General features: G+C 46.9%; 3 protein-coding genes across 10 annotated transcripts in view; all 3 read right to left on the minus strand.

Annotated features, from left to right (window-relative positions):
* CEMIP (cell migration inducing hyaluronidase 1) overlaps window positions 1–9,779 on the minus strand; it is a 112,478-nt gene extending 102,699 nt beyond the window's left edge. For both annotated transcript variants that reach the window (XM_080607438.1, XM_080607436.1), the window contains exon 1: window positions 5,916–9,779. The gene's annotated coding sequence lies outside the window, so the exon portion shown is untranslated. The remainder of the gene's footprint in view (window positions 1–5,915) is intronic.
* LOC308200899 (cell surface hyaluronidase CEMIP2-like) overlaps window positions 1–15,803 on the minus strand; it is a 55,979-nt gene extending 40,176 nt beyond the window's left edge. Inside the window, exons 1-9 of one of the 3 annotated variants that reach the window (XM_080607434.1) lie at window positions 12,635–15,803; window positions 12,455–12,556; window positions 9,809–10,309; window positions 5,242–5,382; window positions 4,565–5,126; window positions 4,126–4,295; window positions 3,631–3,819; window positions 3,105–3,274; window positions 2,028–2,237 (exon numbers count right to left, since the gene is read on the minus strand). In XM_080607434.1, the coding sequence (XP_080463560.1) occupies window positions 2,028–2,237; window positions 3,105–3,274; window positions 3,631–3,819; window positions 4,126–4,295; window positions 4,565–5,126; window positions 5,242–5,382; window positions 9,809–10,309; window positions 12,455–12,556; window positions 12,635–12,698 (2,109 nt within the window). In that variant the 5' untranslated portion in view covers window positions 12,699–15,803. Of the gene's footprint in view, window positions 1–2,027; window positions 2,238–3,104; window positions 3,275–3,630; window positions 3,820–4,125; window positions 4,296–4,564; window positions 5,127–5,241; window positions 5,383–9,808; window positions 12,158–12,454 lie in introns of all 3 variants that reach the window. The other 2 variants (XM_080607433.1, XM_080607435.1) reach the window with 2 other exon arrangements.
* Window positions 15,804–15,941: 138 nt separating this feature from the next.
* Window positions 15,942–21,846, minus strand: part of ABHD17C (abhydrolase domain containing 17C, depalmitoylase) — a 41,627-nt gene continuing 35,722 nt past the window's right edge. For all 5 annotated transcript variants that reach the window (XM_080607448.1, XM_080607449.1, XM_080607452.1 and 2 more), the window contains 2 exons: window positions 21,308–21,487; window positions 15,942–17,443 (listed from right to left, as the gene is read on the minus strand). In XM_080607448.1, the coding sequence (XP_080463574.1) occupies window positions 17,224–17,443; window positions 21,308–21,487 (400 nt within the window). In that variant the 3' untranslated portion in view covers window positions 15,942–17,223. The remainder of the gene's footprint in view (window positions 17,444–21,307; window positions 21,488–21,846) is intronic.

Here is a 21,846-nt window from a genome sequence, read left to right on the forward strand (position 1 = left end):
TTAGAGGCTTGGAAAGGAAAGCCTGCCTGCAGCGCTGTGACATTAACAGTAGCATATTACTGTATGTGTCAGCGTGCAGCATTGTCCACAACACAAGATACAGCCCTGTTGGCGTGTCCAACACCAGATGTTTAAGATGCCTCTAAACACTGAATTATATATAGTTCAGCAACACAATATAAGTGACCTTTAGGCACTGCAACTTTATACATGTAAGACTACAGTATTCTGCGGTAAGTGTGACGTGTGCCAGGGAAGCGAGCAGCATGTCACGGCCCGCTTTCTAACCACAGTGAGTAACCCAAGCTGCCTGTGCTGCTGCCGTGGGCTTGCAAAGTGGCACAAGGCTGGCATGCAGGAGAAGCAGATGGGAGAAGGGCCTCGCACACAGTGCTGTGTGACCCGTGCACAGCACAGAACAAAGCACAGCACTCTCGTAAAGTCTAAAGTTACTTCTTCTGAACAGGAAGGGGGAAGAGAAACCTGTCTGGTCTATTCTCAAAGGCTGAAGTTATATATCCTGGTGCAAAAACGGATACCCACCTATGCTATTTAGCTGCCAATATCCGGTATATATGCAGTTCTCTGGAACTGCAAATTATTTTAGTTTATTTTAAAGCAGGGCTTTTTAATACACTGTAATTACTCTTAATGAATGCATTGAAACCACATGATTCTTCCACAGAATCACTTATTTAACCTTTGCTATGAAATCTGTTGATTAATTCATGGACTCAAAGCCACCCCAGCCTGGTTGCTAGTGGCCTGGATCTCACTCTTGGATTCCTGATTGCACACCTACTGAATCCCACATACCCCGCTAAACCCTTGACAGCCTCCCTTCTGATAAAGACCTAAGGAGAGACCATCATTCTTCTCAGGAAAAATATTAATGTAAGGCTTAACTTTTCATTCCTGGCAGGCTCCTGCTATTCAAAGGGTGTAATACTGATGGGAAGAGAAAGGGAGTTGAAGCGTATCTACACATACTGTGCAAGTCTCCCGCCACCTAAGGGCTCTGTCAACAAAAGCAGGTGCTATAGCCAGAGCAAATCACATATATGAGAAGGCAATCAATAATTTTGAGTGGTATGGACAATAGAAATACTGTTCAAGACACATGAAAAGTGCTCTCAGTTGTACAGGTCCAGGATCGCAGTGTTACTAATACCTGCTTATAGGTGGACCCTTTTAGACAAGGGTCCCACCAGAGTGCATCTATGTCATTTCTTACAGAGCTTTATATCCAGAGCTGAGAAAATGTTGCCAGGAAAAATCTGGGAGGTCACGAATAGTTCTGGGAGTGTCTCTGCCTAAGCACACATCAGGTGAATGAGGAAATGTCCATGAACATGAAAATACCACTCCGGGCCCTACAGAGCAAACAGCAATTGGACGTGTCAGGACTGGAGCAGGAACCTGTCTTTTCCAGCTGGGACTCGTGTGGCTTTTTTTCTTTTTGAAAAAAAAAAAAAAAAAAGTTCCTCTCCACAATGCCCTTGTGAAGATCTAGGTCAAAGCCAAGTTCCTGAGGGTTTTTCTGGCACTGAAGTGGCCATTTGGGTCTGTACATCTCATATTGCATTCCCTTTGTCATGTGCAAAATTTTTGGATTTGTTTCACATTGCCCTGACTTGAACAACCCTTGTCTTTTTTATCTCCATTGCAAATAAGATCTATTGCTTCAGTCACGTTCATTAAAAGCCCATTGCTTTCATTTTAAATTAAACTTTGTATGATCACAAACTGTCCACAGCAACCATGACAGAGATTTAACTATATCTGATCACACCATTAATAATATTAATTACCAAGAGAATATGAAGAACGTGAAATTCAGTTCAAAGAGCTGCACCACCAGAACAGCAGTCGTAACCTGTCAAATGAGCTTGACAAGTCAAGACATCTCTGGGGGAAAAGACACCTTATTTCAATATTCTGATTTCTCTTTGCATCACAAATGGCTCTTACTGTTTAGCAGTGCCTAAGCAAAGAAATTAACTCGGTACTAATAAAACGTTTCCTACCAGCAGGCCATGAGTTCCATGTATGGCAACACACCTAGAGAAGCAGTGGTGGATAGCCAGGTTATCGAGGTACGTTGGGCGGTCATATCCTCCTCTCTCATCCACATCCTCAGCCATGTGAAAATGCACAGGGTAACTGCCCAGGATTTGCTGCCCCATGTTTTTTAATTCCACTCCTGACATGTGAACAGAACTAAAATTCCTTAGGATCTGTTGAAAGAAGCGTAGGTCCAAGTAAGGCATTGCAATATAAATAACGTGCTAAAAGAAAAACACTTTTTTCCCCATTAGGCAATATGTTTGCAGTACAAAACAGGGCCTGATCCCAGAAGGAGGTGCCAGCTCCCCGCTCTGACTCACAGCAGCACCTGCGGAGAAGTGTGCCGGCGGCTGCGCACCTACAGGTGTGGGGGTGCCAAGGAATAGCTGCCAAACAGCACGTACAGCTTTTAGCAACAGCAGCACATAAACGCGTGACACAGCTGTGGACAAAATACTCCTGCCAGCTACAGAAAGGGACAGCACTTATACCAACAGGCTCTATTTCCTGAAAACTTCATCTCTGTCAAGTGATTTTAGGTCAGACCTGCCCAGATCTCTGATTTCCACTAACTGGGAATGCATTTATCTTACACAAAGGCCCTGGAACAGCAAAACTTTGCACGTCCACCAGGAACACCTGGGACAACCCAGAGAGAGGACTAAGCCCAACTGGCAAGACCCAGCGCTTATCTGAGCCACGAGTGGAGCAGGTTTGCGCTGGAGGAAGCACAACTACTTCAGCAGCACTTTGCAACCTGTGTAACTTCACACCGACCCTACCAACAGCGATGGAGCTAAAGAACCCCACTAGCCTGGAGAAGGGTATGCTTTTGGATATGCAGAGGACAAAATGGCACAGCCTCATTGTAAGTCTAGTTTTGCAAAATAGGCCAACAAACTTTCCCCACCTTCAAAGTATTTATTTTTTTTTCCCCCAGACACAATGGCATTTTCAAGCAGCATACTGCTCATTTATAAACCAGGGATGGAACTACCTGAAACAACCTACATGCACATGCATTAAAAATCACTCACTTTAATATGTCCTCCGAATGTGTCAAAGGAGAAAAACTGACATTGATTTTGTCCGTAGCAGGAGTCTTCCATTTCTCCTTGAATAAGTATATTTCTAGTCAGAAGACCAACCTCTGCCCTCATATCGATGCCATCTATGACTTCTCCAATATGAAGATAAAGTGGGCTGCCTGTAAAAATCAGAAACCTCTTATTCAGGGGGAGACCGGTGTCCTTGTTATTATGTTTTTTCTAGGCTACTGCACACCTTTCATTTAAGCAATCACCAAGTTTGGGACGTGCCCTGTTGTCAGTATCTGATCCACGGGAGATCGACACTTCCCCTGGTTTCTATAGGGAACGGCTGCCTCAGGCCAAATTTTAAGTCCCACTACAGTATCAGGGCCTTTCAGCTCTCCTATGACAAGTGTCCACATGGGACAAAATTTAGCTAAAGAGATAAGTAACTGTAAATGTAGAACATATAAGACACAACAATGTAAGTATTTACAACAAACAAGCAGGTTTAAAAAAAAATAAATCATACCATCGATTTTCACTTGATTATTTTTACATTCAGGGCAGGGAAGGAGATTAAACTCTTCAGCCTGATGCATAGAATAATCTGTACTGGCAATGACAATCCTGTCACCAGGTAACCAACTTCTAACATCATCCACTAAATGAAGAATTATCCCTTTAGACACTTCCACTCTAAATCCATTATGAGGCACCCCTGAAAAACGAAGCAATCCATTATTTTTACAGTTGCACAGGATGGAGTCCTACAATTAGTCCAAGCGCTCGCTGATTTAATTTTTATCTCAATAACTGTGTGCGATAGAAGCGCTCTGGTCATTAAATATGTCAGCGTCAGCTCTTTGTCGGCAGTTAAATGTTATGTCACGGGAGTACTGCTGTTAGCGTGGTCACCATGCACAGGGGCACAACTATTGCTATCGTGGCACAGTTCAGATTTGTAGCCAGCAGAGAAGACCGAGCAAAGCAGCGGAAGGCAAGCAACGATCAGGAGCCACTAAACCTTTAATCCATCCACTGAAAGCAGTAACAGTGAAGCGGGTGCCATCGTAGGTCAGGAACTCCCTCTGGGCTACGGCGAACCCCGTGGTCCCGTTCCCGTGATACTCCCTCTTATCTTCAGCCGTGGAAAGCGCATCCCCTCCGAGGATCCCCACCAGCGCCCAGGGCTGCCTGGAGGGCACCGGGAGGGAGCGGTCGGGCGGGCAGCCCGCACACACATCCCCCCCAGCCTCCGGGGCCCGGAGGGGCTGCTCAGAGTCCCGGATTCCCCCTCCCTCTCGCCCCGAGCCCCGGCCCGCGCCCCCCGTCGGGGCTCGCCCCGCGCTGTCCCGCAGCCGCGCGGCGCCGGGCCCGGAGCTGTCCATGGTGGCGCCGCGGGCCCGCCCCGCCGAAGCCCCGGGGGCCGCGAGTTCGAGTCCCGCGCCCGCCGCTCGCCTCACCTGTAGCCCAGGCGGGCGATGTGCTCGCTCCGCAGGCGGTCCCGCAGGAGCAGCCGCGTTTCCAGCGTGAGGCTGCGGGCCGCCGAGTCCCCCACGGCGGCCGCCACCACCCTGCCGGGGGGCTGGAGGGCCAGGAAGGCGAGCAGGCGGCGGCACTCGCCGGCTCGCAGGTGGGTGTCGAAGCGCCCCGCCGCCAGCACCCGCCCCGTGCCGGCGTCGAGGATGCGGAGGTTGAGCCCGCGGCTGCCCCAGCGCTTCTCCGACGAGTAGCGGCCGTGGCGGAGCCCTCCGGGGTGCAGGGTTTTGTCCAGGAGGCTCCAGGAGCGAGGCCGCCGGCCGTGCAGCTCCAGGACGCCGCCGCCGCCCACTCCCAGGAATTTCTGCCCGAAGCCGGCCACGGCCGCCCCGTCGGCGGCTCGCCCGTACAGCGAGATGGTGGCCCGCGAGCCGTAGGGGCAGCGCTCCGAGCCGATGTGCAGCTCCCCGCCGTCCTGGATGAGGATGTAGCGGGCCCGCAGGGTGATGGGCGGCCCGCGGGGGCGGTCGGCGAACACCAGCTTCCCTGGCGGGCGTGGGGAGAGCAGCGGGGTCAGGGGGCTCCCACCGGCGGGGACGGGAAAGAGGGGACCGGGAGGTGCCCCCCCCCCCCCCGGCTGTGCGCCCCCCTCATCGCTTACCTCCGTCGCGGATGACGAGGGAGTGGAAGGTAGCGGAGCTCTCCAGGCGCAGAGCCGCTCCCCGGCCCACGACGGCGGCTCGGCGGGTGTCGGAGCCGGGGTGCCACGGGGAGAGGTGCGGGGCGGCCCCCGGGCACGGCCCTGCAACAGACGGGGGCAGCGGCAGCGGCGGCGATGCGCGGCGGGGCGCGGCGGGGGCGGAGGGGCGCGGTACCGACCTGCTGCGCTGCCGCTCGCTGCTCCGCCGGGCGTCCCGCGGCGCTGCCGGGACCGGCACCGGCTCCGGGACCGGCTCCGGGTCCGGCTCGAAGGGCAGGGGGAGCCGCAGCACCCCCGGGCTCCCCCCGGCCGCTACCTGCAGCCCGCAGCCGCCGCCCGAACACGTGCGCGGCGCCGGCTGCTTCTCCGCGGCTTTGCACGGAGCCGGCGCCAAGACACATTTTGCTTTGGGCTTTTTTGTTTTTTTCCACCTTTTTTCTTTCCTTTTTTTTTTTTTTTTTTTCCTCCACTTAACCTAGCAAGAGCGAAACCAGAAGCAACCTCCTTCCCCCGCTCCGCACGCGGCGTGTGACAACCCCGACAGCAGGACGAGCGGGGAGCCGGCGAGGAGAAAACCCCAGCGGCAGACGGACGAGAAGCGCCGGCGAACTCCGGCAGGCGAAAAGACCTCTTACCTATAGCCCCGGCTGCGCCGAGCAGCAAACTTTGGACGCCGCCTCTCGGGAGCTCCCGACCCGGGCTGCTGGGCAGAGGCAGGCGCAGGCAGCTCCCGCTCCTCCGCTCCGGCTGCCTCCCCTCCGCCTCCCTATTTATATCCATCTTCCAGCCGCCGGCGGTGCCCGCACTGTTTACAGCAGCTCCGCTTCTGGCTCCTCCCAGCCGGGGACGAGCCCTCCAGCCCGGAGGTATATCTGCGGCCGGCGCCCAGATGCTCGGGGCCGGGGAGAGCCCCGCTGCCCGCCCGCAGAGGTCGGCCCCGGCCCCGGGGCTGCTGCGGGGGTCCCCGGGCTCCCGGGGGTCACAGCGGGTCTCGGCCCGGGGAGGGCTTTGGGGGCTCTGTGCAAGCCCGCAGAGCACCCAGCTGGGCTCAAAAGTGTGAAGTGTGGGGTTCAGGGGCCTGGAGTCTGCCCTGGGGGGGAGACAGGGGTTGAAGCATCAGCCCCCAGCTCTCACTGCAGCCCCCCGGCATCTCAGAATGAATCAGGGAACAGCTCGGGTCAGAAGGGACCCTGAAGGTCATCTAGGTCCAAGCCCCCTGCCACGGGCACCTTCCCACAGGGGTGTCCCACCCCAGGCCATTCTGCAACATGCAGCTCTGCAAAGAGTATCTGAACCCAGCGGCTGCAATTGTCACCCCAGACGGGGGGGGGCAGAGAGGTATCTGCCACATCACCTCACCTCACCCGACCAAGCTGTAGTCAGAGCCCGCAGCGAAAGAGACAAAAACCCTTCCCTCTAGAAGGTGCTCTGGCAGGATGCGGCCTCAAAGAAATCTGTTTGCATTTATCCCCATGGACTAGGACTCTTCCTTGCCCTGACGGGCTCCAGGCTGGCCTCCAGTCTCCGCACACATGGCACTGCCTGCAGGAGGACCACCACACATGCTTTTGCTTTCCATGAAATAGAATACCACATTTTTCCCAGGCTCTAGCATAACTGAGCTTCCAGGGGACACATAAAGTAACTGCTTATTGCAGCCACTGCCACATCCTTCCCAGAGTCTAATCCCTCATCTCTTCTCCGCTGCCCAGCATCCAGCGGCGAGGAGAAGCCAGAAGCAGGCAAGCGGCAGTGCCGGGGCCAAAGCCAAAGAGGTGTGAAGCCACAGGTGCTGCTGATCTCAGCGACATTTGTGTGCCATCATCTGGTCAAACCGTTCCAATCTGTCACCCCTGAAATTTATTCTGGTGCAGGATTTCTTCTGTCAGAGGGCACAAAGAGGCTATAGTTATGTTAATAAGGAGCGAGTGCTGTCAGACAAAATATGAGAACAGACTGGGAGCAGGGGGGAGGACGAGGGGCACGGCCGTGCCCACGCTCCCGATGACAGCTCTGGAGCAGGAGCAGCACTCAGTTGTGCTGAAGGAAACGCATTTGCTCTCCTACACCCTGCTGTGGGACCCAGGGCGGTGCTGAATCAAGATAAGCATCCAGCCCAGAGAAACACATCCAGCCGATACTCCCTCATAACAACACTCCATAATACAGGGAAATGCTAGAGCTGCCACCTTTGCTACCGGCTGTTCATCTATCATGTATTGCTGGCACTTCTATTCCTGACTCAAATAGCTTTTGGCATTTTCCTTCCAAAAAGTGGCATTAGTCAGTACTGTGCCTCCTTCTTATCTGAACATGACGTGTATGAATATGGGTCATGGGAAAGCAGAGCAGCTATCAGAGGTATGGTAGGCTGTGCTCATTTTTTGGAGAAAGATTTATCTACTGGTGGGAGCCCCAGGCGGGACAAGACAAATAGGAGTGCTTTGTCTTAAAACACACTATTTTCTCTGAATTCTGAGGTTCTAGAAGTGTAGAATTGGAGGTGGAAGAGAACTTGAACCTTTATTTTATGCCTGTCAGTCCCCTAGAAACCTCATATATGTATAAAACATTTACTCTGCAAAAGATTTCCTAGACTTACTTGCAATGTAAATAAAAGATAACAATGGTTAACATAACCTAGTAATAGTAGAAATAAGTGTAATACAGGCTTTGGGTAGTGTTAAATTTCATGCAGGCCTTGTGAAACTATTAGCAAAGCCAAAGCTGACACTAACTCACAAGGGCCTTTTTTTGAACAAGAACAAAAATTTTGTATGGTGTGAGCACTGTTGCAGTCCTTCAAAGCCATTTTCCCCCTGTAGTCTCAAAATCCACATAGCTACACTGCTCTGTTGTTTTTTGTTTTTGTTTGTTTGTTTGTTTTCTAAGGCAAGAATAATTCTTGGAAGTGAATTATTTCAGTACCATTTTCTCCTGCATTGTTTTCTCTGACTGAGGAGGAAAATTACAAAGCAAATGAGACTGGATGTATCATCTTGTTTTTCCGAAGAGTCCCGTCTCATTTTCAGGAAAGCACAGAAAAGCTTGTTCTTATCTGTATTTTGGTGCTTGCGAGCTAAAATCTTTTCCTTTCACTCTTTCCCAAATTTCCTTTTTGTGGATGATTTTTGTTTTGCAGCAGCGCCAGGCCGAAGCTTACACAAGAGCGCTCAGTTACAGGGCACATCCTCAGCGCGAGCACATTCCCAAACATCCTCACACCTGCAAGTGGGAAATCATGACTAATCCTCACTGCCTCAAGCACGCTGCTGGGGTAGATCTTCCTTAAAAAAAAATAAAAATAAAAATAAAAATCCTGAGCCTCCCTCTGAGTGTTGTTACAGATCTTCCTTGAAAAAAAAAATAATCCTAGGCCCTCCTCTGAGTGTTGTTACTCTGGGTTATAAACTGAAGTTTATCTTTCTAACAAAGCAAGTTGGTCGTCTTCCTCTTCTTTAACGGGCTACCTGGTACGAGGAGATCTCTGCCATCTCCCGTCTCGGCTTGCTCCGAAGGCAAACACAGCCGGAGCCTTCCCTAACAAACCCCGGTGACTACCGAGGCCTCGCTTTCAGGCGGTACAGAACAGAAAAGCTGCCCCAACGCCAGCCGGCCGGGGCTGCACCGACTGCCAGGGCTGCCGGGGATGGATCCCGAGCGGGGCTGCACCGCGGCCGGCCGGGCGGCGTCGCCCTTGCACAGCCCTGGCCGCCCAGCCTCGGACCCGGCCCCGGGCCCCTCAGGCACCGGTCCCCTCAGGTCCCGCCCTTCGGACCTCGGTCTCCTCAGGCCGCAATGCCCCCCAAGCCCCTCTCCCCTCAGGCCTCGGTGCCCTCCAAGCCTCAGTCCCCTCAGGCCTCGATGACCCTCAGTCCTCAGTCCCCTCAGGCCCCGTCCCATCCTCCAGAGCACCCAATGCCTAAAGGACACAGGCCATCAGCTCCTACGTTACCCTTAATTAAACAAACATTATCAATTAGGTTTTCCTGCTCGTCTCCCTACCTGCAGATCCTGCCATCCTCCACCTCTATTTTTTAAAACTCTTCCTAAGTTTTACGTTTTTCCATACAGCGCGGCTCCCTGACACGTTTCCGCAGGCAGCCCCCAGCTCCGAGCGGGGCAGGGGGAGTCGTCGGCACAGCCGTGCCCTGGGGAGCCGTGGCAGCACACTCACAATGCATTAGAGACGCTCTCAGAGGCCTGGCAGCCGCACCGAGCCAGGTACAGCGCTACCACGGCTTTTAGCGCCGGTATGGACTCCCACAGACCGTCTCCAAATAACGCGGTTCACAACCAACCTATGGCTCATCTGCGGCGACTGCCCTCCACACGCTGCCCCAGAGGCTCCTCTTGTGCGGAGGGCGGCTGCTCCCAGCCGCCTCGCCACACACCTCCTGCCCCAGGCTGAGCACCTCAGCCCTCGTCATCGCTCAGCAAAGCACCGGGGCCTGCACACTGAGCATGGCTCCCACCTCAGCCCCATCGGCGCAGCAGAATCAAAACCGTCTCCTCCTTATGTACCTACCACTTTGCTCCACTTGGGGCTTTGAGGGCATTTTCCTTGTTTTCAGCATTTGCTTCTTGAGCAGAGCGAAGACCTTGGACTGCTGACCTTCAGACAGCATTCCCATGTTCCTGAGCAGCTGAAGCATCCTGTGCAGCAGGAAAGGCTTCAGCTTGTGCTGTGCCAGCTTGAGGGGACTGATGTGAATTTTGGGCAGGCTGACTTCCTGATCACAGTGATAAAATCGGAAGAGATTCCAGGCCAAGCTAGGTCCAAAGGTATCCATTAAAATATACCTGGAGAGTTTAAGGAGCATGTCACAGGACAACTGCTTTTCTTGTGATTTCTGGCCCAAGTTCTGGCTTAGCAAACTTCTGCTGTCCTTGTGACCGAGGGGAGAGCTGCTTCTGAGCAGGCTGGAGAGTTTGTGTGAGCCCACAGTCCCGGGAAGGGTTTTCTTACTGTGCAGCAGTCCTTCGTACTCCATATGCGACCAAGAACTGTTGGGATTCAGACTATGTTCTGAAATAATTGTAAATACAGCAAAATCTATTAAACAGTGAAGAATCCTAGTGGGCTTCTTTCTTTTATATATAATTATGTACATATACAGGCACTTTTATGAATGTTTCACTGTATCCTTGGATACACTACAAATTGTTACACTACTTTGACAAACCAGCTGTGAGGTTCTACAGGTCAAATCCATAGGTAGATTTAGAAATAGGTAGATTTTGGAGTACTATAGTGTGATAATGATTCTTATTTTTTCTTTTTGGTGCTGGTTGGTGTTTCCTTTTAATTAAACTAATATTTTCCCTAAACATTATGGAAAATACCTTTATTAATCATATATACACTCCAGAGTACACAGATTCCTTAAAAAAAGACCAAAATAGGATGTTCTACTTCATATAACTTTCTGAAAAAAAAGAAAAGTGATTCCTATTAAAGACTGTAAGAGCCTTTTTCTTACATGACTAAGAAAGGAAAATTTACATTCCCACTGTGCCATTCCCAACTTGAGCCCATCCCCGGGGCCTAGCAGAGCCTCCAGGTTTCCAGGAGCTATAGGCTGGGTCTAGATGAAAGGCTCCATTCTGCTTCCCAGGTGCTCTCTCTGGTCTCCACCTGCTGATCAAAGCCATTATTACCCTGATGTAACGGGGTTAAGCTGTGGTTCAGAGGCCACAGCAGCCTCCTCCTGTGGATGAGGTACTGATTGCTACAGCAGAATCGGAACTCTCTGGAGCTTAAGTTTGTATCTAAGGCAGTGTTCCTACACAGCACTCCTTCATCCAGGCTGAGCCTGAAGGTTCAATTTACACCCTGAGAAATGATCAATAAAACAATTAAATTCAGCATTGGTAGGCTGGGACTTCATAAGTCAGACTGCAAACATCCTGGAAAGCTCTACTAATTAAAAGGGACAAGGAAGGCAAAACTTAGCTGCATCATGCCCGGAGTGTTTGAAATAGTTAATGGCTTAACGTAAGGACATACTGCTAAATGCTGGAGGTCACGTCCTCGAGCCCTGGAATGCGCCTGCAGCGCTCGCTTTCATTTCTAAGCAGCGGATAAAATTTTTAAGAATGTTCCATTTCCTAGAGGTGGACCCCAGTCCAGCATGTCTTAGAAGCTTCAAATACTTTTTATTTGATTTCAAGATCGGAGTTAAGTAGTCGTGACTTACCATCCATCAGATTAGCTGTGTATTGTAAACACATTAGTTAAATGTTCTACTATTACACTGGAATTTTATATAACAAACTGCATATATATGGCTGTAATTCACTGAAAGATAACCCTGTATTACTTAGAAACTGCAAAATATGCCTGCTAGAACTATATGGCAGTGGATGATTCAGGAGTAGCATCACGAAAGCGGCACTTTGCATCCTTAGTGCATCTTTCATTCAGAGCAACCCACAGACGTTGCAAGAACACAACCCACACAACCCCGAGAGATCAATGAGCTCCTCGTCTGGTTTATCGATGGGCTCACTGAAGTCGGGGGCAGCTAACAGCTTGTGCCAGCTCCCCAGAGGAACAAGGAGAGAGAACGGAGGCGATGGCTGGGTCCGTGTCACCCGCTAGTCCTGCGTGGAAGCGCTGGGGCGAGCGGCCGTGCTGCACGGCTGCAACCTGCCTGGCGCCGCTCTGGGACAAAGGGTCAGCCCAAGGCATCCCTCCCCAAGCGCACCCAACAGCAAAGCTGCAGCGAAGCGACTTGGAACACAAGTGGCATTAAGCCTCTAAGCAGGTCAGCAAACTTTCTACGATAAACTGCTGCGCAAAGCATCATGTAGAGCGAGCGCAACTTTGGGCTGACGGCTCGTCTTCAAAGACAGCCCTTACATTAAAAAAGGCCTGAGGAAGTAAAGAGGAAATGAATCAAGGGCCCATTGCACGTAGTCACCTCCAAAGCCATAATCAAACTGCGCCAGCTATTAGCTGGAAACCAGGCTCTGCTTCCCTCCCACCAAGGGGCGGTGAGTCCGAGCAGCCGCGATCCCCCCGCTGCCCCCGTGCTGGAGCACGGAGCTCGCTGCCTTTCTGGCAGCCCCCAGGTGGGCTCTAACAAAATATTCCTCCCTCCTCCTCCTCCTCCTCCTCCTCCCCAGCACTGCCCACCCCACCGCCGGGCACCCGAGCGGGGACGGTCACCGTGTCGCTGCTGCCTGCGGACACTCGTCTCCTGCGCCTCCGGCCGTGCGCCCAGCACCAGCAGCACCAGCAGGACGAGGGCAGCGCTCCTCGGGGGGCTCCCTGCAACACAGACAGGGGGTTGGCCGCCCTTCTGGGGCTCCCCCCGGCCTCCTGTCCCCGCTCCCGGCGCCCCCTTACCCGGCCCCATGGCTGGAGGCGCAAGTCGCGCGGGCGCGCAGGGGCCGGCTGCGGGCAGCTCCATGCCGCGGGCAGCGCCGCCCGGCCCCGCTGCGAGCCCGCCTCCAGCCAGCGGGGGGGATTTATTTTTTTTTTTTTTTCTTGGTGGGGGCAAGAATCAGCCGTGCCCGGAGCTGGCTCAAACGCTTCAACGCTTTTGGGGAGCAGGGGCTTTGGAAAACAGAGGAAAAGCGGGTAATGCTGCAAGCACGGCGCGCACGGCTTGCTCCCCGGCCAGCCTGCAGGATGGCAGAGCTCAGCTGCATCCCCTCGCAGCCTGCCCTCCTGAAACCCCAAAGATGCATATTTACCTTTGGAGCGAGCAGAAGACAATGTAAAGTTAAGACCCTGAAGAGGTGAGGGTTTGGTATTGTTTGTTTTGAGAGAGAGGCAGCATGCACATTGCTCTAACTTTCCGCAGAATTAATTTGGTTACTGCTGGAACCCAGCCACGAAACCAGGCATCGGGGAAACAAAACGGCACTCGCTCTGCCGCTCCGAGCTCGTCCTTTTCACTGTCACAACGAAGTTCTGAGACCCAGATATTTCACAGCTGAAATATGGTGAAATTCACTTTGAAATTCATCCTGATTTGACCTAAGAGTTACTGCAGGACTTTGAAAGCCATGAAGACGAAGCAGGTAGGTTTGGGGCTTGACCTCGTTCCCAGCAGCAGCGTGCCCACCACCAAAGAGCCGTCCTCCACTTCGTATTGGGAGGACAAAACAACCGCAGTTGCAAAACAACAAATTTTAGAGCTAGAACAGATGGTGAATCCACAAAGAAGGGAGGTTGGATATGGAGAAGTAAGTTAAATGGACTTAAATAAGATCATTGATTTACATTCACGAGAACAGACCTAGGGAAAAAAGGATTTGCCAGATGAGAACAATCAAGTAACCACAGGAGGAGAGGGGACTGGTTCTCTATTTCTATATTTAGCATTATTTAGAAAAAGCAAATGTGATACAGGGTTTATAAATGAAGCGCACAATACTGAAGTGAATTTACACTGAAGTGCAAATACGGGTTTGGGCATTCAGAAAGCTAAAAGGTCAGTGCCCTGAGCAGAGCTGCCACGCGCTGCAGGAATGACAAAGAAATGGAAAAAAAAATGTAGCAGAAGCAACAAGGGTAACAGATCTCAGTGTGAACAAATACAGGCTAAATTTATAACAGTTACATAAATTTTAAAAAGATGCGCAAACTCCTCCGAAAATGCCACCTTTAAAGTTGTAACAACTATTTTCCTCTGGCTTTTTCAAAGTACGAACGTTAGACAACTGCTGATTTAAGACCAGATGCTCCACAACTTACCTTCCTGAAAAGGAGCTGTACGTCAGGTAGTGCTGCACTGTATAAACAAAGTTAGCAAGTCACACAGGAAAAAGGGGAAGAAAAAAAGTTATTTACACTCTTGGAAGACCCATTGCATAACTTATCCAGGCATATACAGCCACTCTTACAGTGACACCTTGGTAGCTCTAAAATATGCATAACAAGTTCTTGTAAAGGCCCACATTATACATTTAAATGAGTGAATGTTAGCAGTTTGCTGGAACAAGCTACTTTTTTAGCCCAATCCAACATTTCTCTTTCATAACCTCACATCATCCCCTTTTCCACCATGTAAAACTTCTGTTCCAACCTTTTTTTTTTCTTTAAACAAATGGGGACCTGAAAGCCACTGTCTTATAAGCAGTTTCATGAGCTGGCCACAGATTTTTTTAACTAGTAATTCTAATGCTGGCAGGCACTAGTACTATGCTTGAAACAGTGATACCTTGATACAGGGGATCACTTCAGCTTATAGCATGAAGAAGCTCACTATTATTTGTTTTCTTAAAAGGACGTGCCAGGAAATTATATAAAAAAATACACAACTCATCTAAGAACTATTCAATGGGAACAGGGCCACAACAAAAATTGTTTAAGGGACCAAACAGGTCAACAGATAATTGAATCAAAAGAAAGTGAAAAGCCCAGTGGATCATTGATAAGTCATTAATTAACATTCTAATTAACAGTAAAATATTCGTATTAGTTCAATATATACAAACTTTACAGAGCAAAACAGGCAATGCAGAAGCCAGAAATACAGGAAGGCATCTGTGAGCACTACAGTTATGCAGAAATATGAACAAATAAAGCATAGTACAAGGAGATATTCACATACAGTCAGAACACTGAACTTGGGCCGCATGTGCAGTGACCCTGGGACCAATGTGACAATATTGAATTCAGATTTGGGGGTCTCATTAACAGAGGAATATTGTCCTTGAATCTGCTTTGTTTTTGTCAAGTCACAAAATTACTACTTCTCAAATTCCTGCAGTCATAAAAGATAATAATATTAATAATATTAGGGAAGAGGATGTAAGTACCAGTTTCTTGAATCAAAAAGGGTCCTGAGGAGAAGAAACACTGTAGCCTTAATTTTTCAGAGCAATCCAAAGTTCAATTGGGGTATCAAAAAACCATCACCAAGTAAGTAAAAATTCCTCAAGCCACTGCATGGGAAGGCTCACACTTGAAGAGTAACCTGGAGTGCCCCCTTATAGCGTGGTCATCAGCTTTGCTTCCACCGAGCTTAAGTCTCAGCAAGAAATGAATACGTGCAGAAATGGAGAAAACAACACACCCACCTTGGATTTACAAAGGCGCACAATTAAAAAACAAATGAGACATAACTGAATATTTACTTAGTATACAGGACAGAAGAGACATGCTTGAGGTGAAGATTAAGCAGAAACTGCCAGTTAGGGCTGGAATAGTCACGAAGAGAACAGCCGGGCACCCTGGTGCTTGGGGCATTTAAAACTGACTGGACAACGCAGGTGCAACCACCCAGAGTAACATGGCAAGTAATGTGCAGAACAGGCGTCCTCATTTCCCCCCTACTCCCCACACCACTACAAATGAAAATACCTTTTTTCCCCCCCTTTTACAGCAATAGGGCCAAGCCAATAATAACCAAAGACACCAGACACACTTGCAGTGCTGACAATTAACTGCAGGCCTGTTGGAAGGTCTTATGACAACGATGCTCAGACATTTCTTCTCGGCCGTGACTCATGTATTTTTGTTATTTAAAAAACAGCTGGACATCATTTAAAAATAATCTTTTAAAGATTTGATCTACATACCATACTGTGTGGAAACAAGGCTTTCTACTTTAGGATAGCTTTTCCTTGGAAAAAAGGAATTAATGAATTTTAAGTACATTTTGGTTTTTGTATGAAAAATAAGATTCAAAAATGCAGCAAGATCTAATCCATGCATCCTTTATTCCATTACAACCACTGTGTTGCATTCTAGCAACAGGACACAAACTGCAATCAATCGCGATCAATTTATACAACAATCTGAGGCTTACAGTACATTTAAGGCCTTTAAATTTGGAAAAATTAGACCTATGCTAGTAGTGTAACAATTACATGTTTTGCATTTCTGATGCATAATCTGTGCGATTCCAGTGTCAAAGAATCAAATTACTCCTAAACTAAAAAGATCAGCTCAATGAAAATTTAGTTACATAAATTCATCAAAACATAAATGTGTAAATTTTTTGTCCTGGAAACTTTATAAAACTTTAATAGCAAAATAATATAGGGATAAAAACATATTTTAACAAAATGTATTCAATCATATACAAACCAGAATTTTGCAGTTTATTGTAGCTAGACTTAAATTAAAACTACCAATTAAGAATCTATGCACAATGTAAATTCAAATATGTACAGTACTTTTAAAAAGTCTACAGGAATGCTTTACAGAAGGAAATGTCTGTTATGGCTATTATTCAGACCATCTGAATATTAAAATGAGTTTTCTAGTAGTAAATTTACACATTTATTTTTAAACAAAAGCAATTTTGTCCATAGTTCCTTTGAGAATATTCCAGTTATGTTTATACAAGGTAATGGAGAAGTCATTACAGAGTTTAGCCCCATATAGTAGTTTGTTTATTATCAGGAAAAAGTATATTTAAATAATTTACTTGGGAAGATCAGTAAGTTAACAAAAGAACACTAAAAGGGAGGAGGAGGAACTTCATCACAATAACTTTCCAGTTACAATACCACAGCTAAGAAACTTTACAAAGAAAGTACTCCCTTAGATTGAACCCATGGCTGATTGTTTAGAAGCTGTAGCTCATAACAGTTATGTTCTACACATTGAGAACACTGAAAAAAAAAGTCTTTGTAGGACAGAACTATAAACGATCAGAAGTGAGACAGAGAAAACTGATCTTCAATGAATACAGCACTAGGTAAAAAGTGTCCCCATAAGCAGCTAGTATTCCCCACTTCCTTCAGGGCAATGAAGCTAAAAATTGTTGGAATTACAGTAGTTGACCATATTGTGTGCATTAGTAGAATAGTTTCCAGATATAAAAGACAAATTTCATCAGATGTTTGATTAGAACACCCTAAATACAGGGCATTTCTTCATAGTATAAAGCTATTACAGCTATCCAGTTAAAGCATGTGCAAAAACAGGTAATTTCTTCCGTTCACAGTAACTGAGGTAAAATCAGGTAGGCTTCTTCAGGAGTTGGGAAGTTCATGAGATATGAACTGTTTTAGTCTCTCTAAGTACTGTGCATAAAGCTCTATGTCATTATGCCCAGCCCCTTCCACCCAGAGGGGCTCTACTGCTCGTGGACATCGCTCGTACATTGCCAGGCCGTGGGAGAAATCGATCACCTCATCTTCGGTACCATGGATTACCAACACAGGAGAGGTTACCTTAGATATCTTGTCAATGCTGGGGGATGGAAAAGGAAAACAGTGCTCAGTTTGTGACTTTAATTTTCACACAATTAAAGAAAGTTAGCTTAACTACTGGTACACACCCTGCTTACCACTGCGTGTTTTTAAATAGCTACAAAACCTTGAAATCATGCCCAAGCGATATGGAACAAGGCTTACTCCCAAAACGCATGTGCAAACTGGAGCCTGTGCTACCATTACGCCGCCAGTTCTGATGACAAGAGGCTCGAATGGGCAGCAGTGCAAATAAAGTTTGGCACCTGAAACACCAGCGAGTGGTATACCTATCAAAGAAATCACTGCGGAAAGCTGGTGAGAGGCAAATCAGATTCCATGAGACGTGTTACCAGTGCGGACTCTGCACTACACATTATCACCTTCCAATATAACAGATTAGCAACCAGTTAACTACATTCCAGTCATAAAGACTTCATGCAAAAAGAGTCAGCTCATGAGGTCTGAACCTGTCTTTAAACCCCCAAACAAGGGGGGAATGAGATAAAGAAAAACAACCTGGTCTTTGTACTGATTGTTTAAGTTCAAATGGCAACAGAGAAAACTGTGGGAAAACAGCATGACACAAGGACATTTAACTGCAAGCCCAATGAAACTCACACGGGATTTTGTTTCATGCCTTTGACTTCTTGCCCCACTACCAAAAAGTGGTCTTAAAAGCAAGCTGCTCGAGCCACGTTTTGCAGGCCAATACACCTAGTAACTGCCTCGCACAGGAGAACAGGGGCAGAGGAAAGGGAAGGGTGACAAAGGCACCCTCACACCTTTGAGCTCAGACCAGAACACCCCAATTATGAAGCATACTGGTAGCACATCACCTTCAAGGCGGTGAGCAGCAGCTTCCTCTGCCTGCCTTCTCCCAGGCACCACCCTGTACAGCCGTTCCACGTTGGTAGCTACCTGCAACTCCAGACCAGTGCATAGGCACCGCGTGCTAACATGCTCAGCTCCCCACCACCTCCACTTCTATCAACAAAAGGAGGAATTGGCCAGTAATGAGACCATGCTTTGGCTCAGGACATGATGTAGAATAGGGGATGAGCTGGGGGGAAAAATGAGTATCAGTAATATTTGATTTGACGGGAAGAAAATTTTATTTCTTTACACTATCTAATAAGTGGTTTGGATTTTCCTGTCCTGAAGAAAGAATGGGATATTAGTAACACTAGGAACTTTACAAAGTGACCAGACTAATTGCTTAGGATGATAACAAATACAGATGCCAACATACACTGATTTAAAAACAGGTTTAAAGAAGATTTATGAAAATATAAAAGTTAATTAAAAATTAAGATGTAAACTGAAGCACTAAACCTCATACACACAAATCTCAGCATTCAGTATTCTACAGAACAGCCATTGGTATTCCAGTAAACAGCTGAGTGTAAACACATTTTAGTCTCTGTATCAATACTTCCTCGAAAAACAGATTTCGTGTTATTTAAAATTAAAATGTAGCCTATTTCCCTTCTCCTGTCTGGAACCTGAGTTGTGTGCAACTGTGCTGAATACAGAAAAATATCCCAAGAACTTGAGAGACAGAATAATGCAGATTTCCTCCCCCAGCTATCATCCCCAAATTAGTACAATACCCAAACGTAATACTTCATCATGAAAATGCTAAGTAAACTGAAGTCTTAAGCCCATGAAGGGTCTGTCCCTGAGTTCCACGATGTGACAAGACAGGTCAGCCACATACAGTTACAAAGATATTTACGTATCATTTTAGTGGCTACAAACTAAGATCTCATTTATTGTATGAAACCAGGAAACCCCTTTCCCTACAGTATTTAGATACTGAAACTATTTTTCCCCACATATATTCACAGGCCATTAAGCTAGACATTTGTATTTTGCAGAAAATTGGAAAGCGTCCCATTGCCAACTCAGCGACTCATAAGGCAGCATTTACACTGCACGTTGGACTTACTTAGTATTCTCAGCCATACCACTCTGCAGCTAGAAAAATCTACAGAGACCACATTCTCACGGAGTCCCAACATAAAATGCACATAATAGCAATTCGCTGGAGGTGCACACAGAACTATTTTGTTTCCTGCTGTGAAGACAGACAGTTGAGCTGTACACATTCATAAAAACACACTGCTGTTTATTTTCACTGCTTACAGTGTAAGTGAAGTCAGACTGACAGCAATGAGCAGCTCAGTAGGTTAAGAACAAAATACTCAAGAGCTACAGTGCATCTGTTGTCAGTGTCATGTCCCACCCCCCCCTTTTTTTTCTTCTTAATTTACTTGATTTGGCTGCTATCAGCTAATCACTACTAGTTTTGCGATCACAGCTATTATTAAGACTTTGTTGCTTTCTCTAGCAGAAGCATTTGGAAATGCTGGGTTTAAGGTTTGGGGATGATGAACAAGTTTGTGTAAAACAATTTCAAATTCTGACAGCACCTTCAGCAATTTACATTTTTGTCTTATTTGGAAGAATGCAAAACTTAAGGGACTGGACAGATACTGTGACAGCCACAGTTACTTCTGGCTGTTTAGGCGTGGGTTTACAGCTACAGTTTTCACCCTCCCCCACAGTCTAATTTTAATCTGTTGTAACTGGAATAAAACAAACATGACAAATGCTATGAGCATCTCCTACTACACTCATTGCAAACATGACCTTCTGAAGCAAAGTCAGGTTTGCACAAGATTTCAGTGAGTCCTCTGCTTCTTCTTTGCCCTTCCATGGACCACTTTGCTTTTTATCTGTCCTTCTCCTTACTCTCCCCAAGTCTGTATACACTGCTGTAAAGAGACTGGCTCCCCTCTCACATTCTCAGATGTCCAACTCCCACAGATAGCTTTGTCATTGTCTTGATGCAGGACAATAGTCACAAAAATATCTCAATTTTCTAAACAGCAGTCCACTTCTGGCACTACTTGAAGTGTAACTTGTTCAAAACCACAACAACAAAACATCTGTAGGAAATTAGTAAGGCTAAGCTCAAATGCTACGATGTGCTATGTAGAATTTACCAAAGTCTTAGAAAGTCATTAGACAGTCACTTAGGCAGTTACTAGACATACATTGGCCTGCAATGTGTGGATTATTTACTGGTTGTAAGGAAAAAAAAAAGTTATGAAATCAAGAAAATATGTTTTGTCCTATCACCATTACAAAAAAGGATTTTGTAAATTTCCATGCAATAAAAGCTAAGCCCTTTCAGCAGAAAAAAAAAAAAGCAAAAACAAAAACAAGAAAAAAGCATTAGAATTGAATTTTTGAATACTGGATCCCTGCAAACATGTAGAAATACTAAAAAGATTCCTAAATTGCCTGCTATTCCTAAAACATCTATTCCCAAATATTTGGACACTCTTTAACCTGGAACTGTTGCAATTTCAAGAGAGACACTAGGCTCTAAAGGCAAGTGTTTTATCTTGAAATCAGTTGTACATACTTTTGTATATGTAAAATACCCTAGAGCTTCTAAATCAAAGCTGACAGATTTTAAGAGCGTACATTAATAATTTTAGTCATTATTCTGAAGGACTTAATAGGACATTATCAGTTATTAAGCTACCTATCCAAACTTGAAGGTATAAAAATCCTAATTTTAACAACCCATAACAAAAAAAAAAGGAGACAAAAATTAGTTGTAAACACTAAGACTTATTTGTGTGTTAAGCTATCATGTCAGTTTGAGAGAGAGAGCAGCCTGTTCACATGGTGAATCTCTACTTTGATTTAGAAGGTAAGCATATGTGAAGTTTAAAATACAGGTCACAATTCGATAAAGTTCCCCAGAAAGTTACGTAGCTAGTCCTTTTTAAGCACCTAAAGAGCACTTTCAGTACAGAACAATCATCTTTGCAGCATTTATACATACCTTGGAAAAGCATCAAAACAATAGGTTTTCCTAGTCTCAGGAAAAGCTACCCGTAATCCAGACATCAAAGGAGAATGAAGGATTACTGCTGCACACTCGTACCGAGATGCCAGGTCTACTGTAGGGACAGTACCAATACTCTGACCATACAGAATAATGTTCTCAGGACTAACGCCATACCTGCAGAGAAAATAAACATCACTTTAAAAAACACATTTTGCATCATAAAGGCAAAAGACAAAAAGAAAAAAGGTGGAGGGTGTAAAACAGATCAAAAAGAACCACAAAGCACCCCTTCCATCCATTGAACTTTAAAAATCCACTCCTACGAGACATGAATTTACAAGCCTAAACTCTAAAATAGAACCGTAAAGTAAATATTCAATGTATGGCACAGGCTGAAGAAAGCTATCCTCAAAGGAGGAATGTCAGTTTGTTGATCTGCACCATTTTCATGAACACCTCTTATCTTTCCATTCTGCAGCACAGCGAATTATAAATTAGACTTCTCCCTACCTAGAGTCACTTCCACGAATCTA

This window comes from Anser brachyrhynchus (genome assembly GCF_964034855.1).
Source record: "Anser brachyrhynchus genome assembly, chromosome: 11".
Taxonomy (NCBI): Eukaryota; Metazoa; Chordata; class Aves; order Anseriformes; family Anatidae; genus Anser; species Anser brachyrhynchus.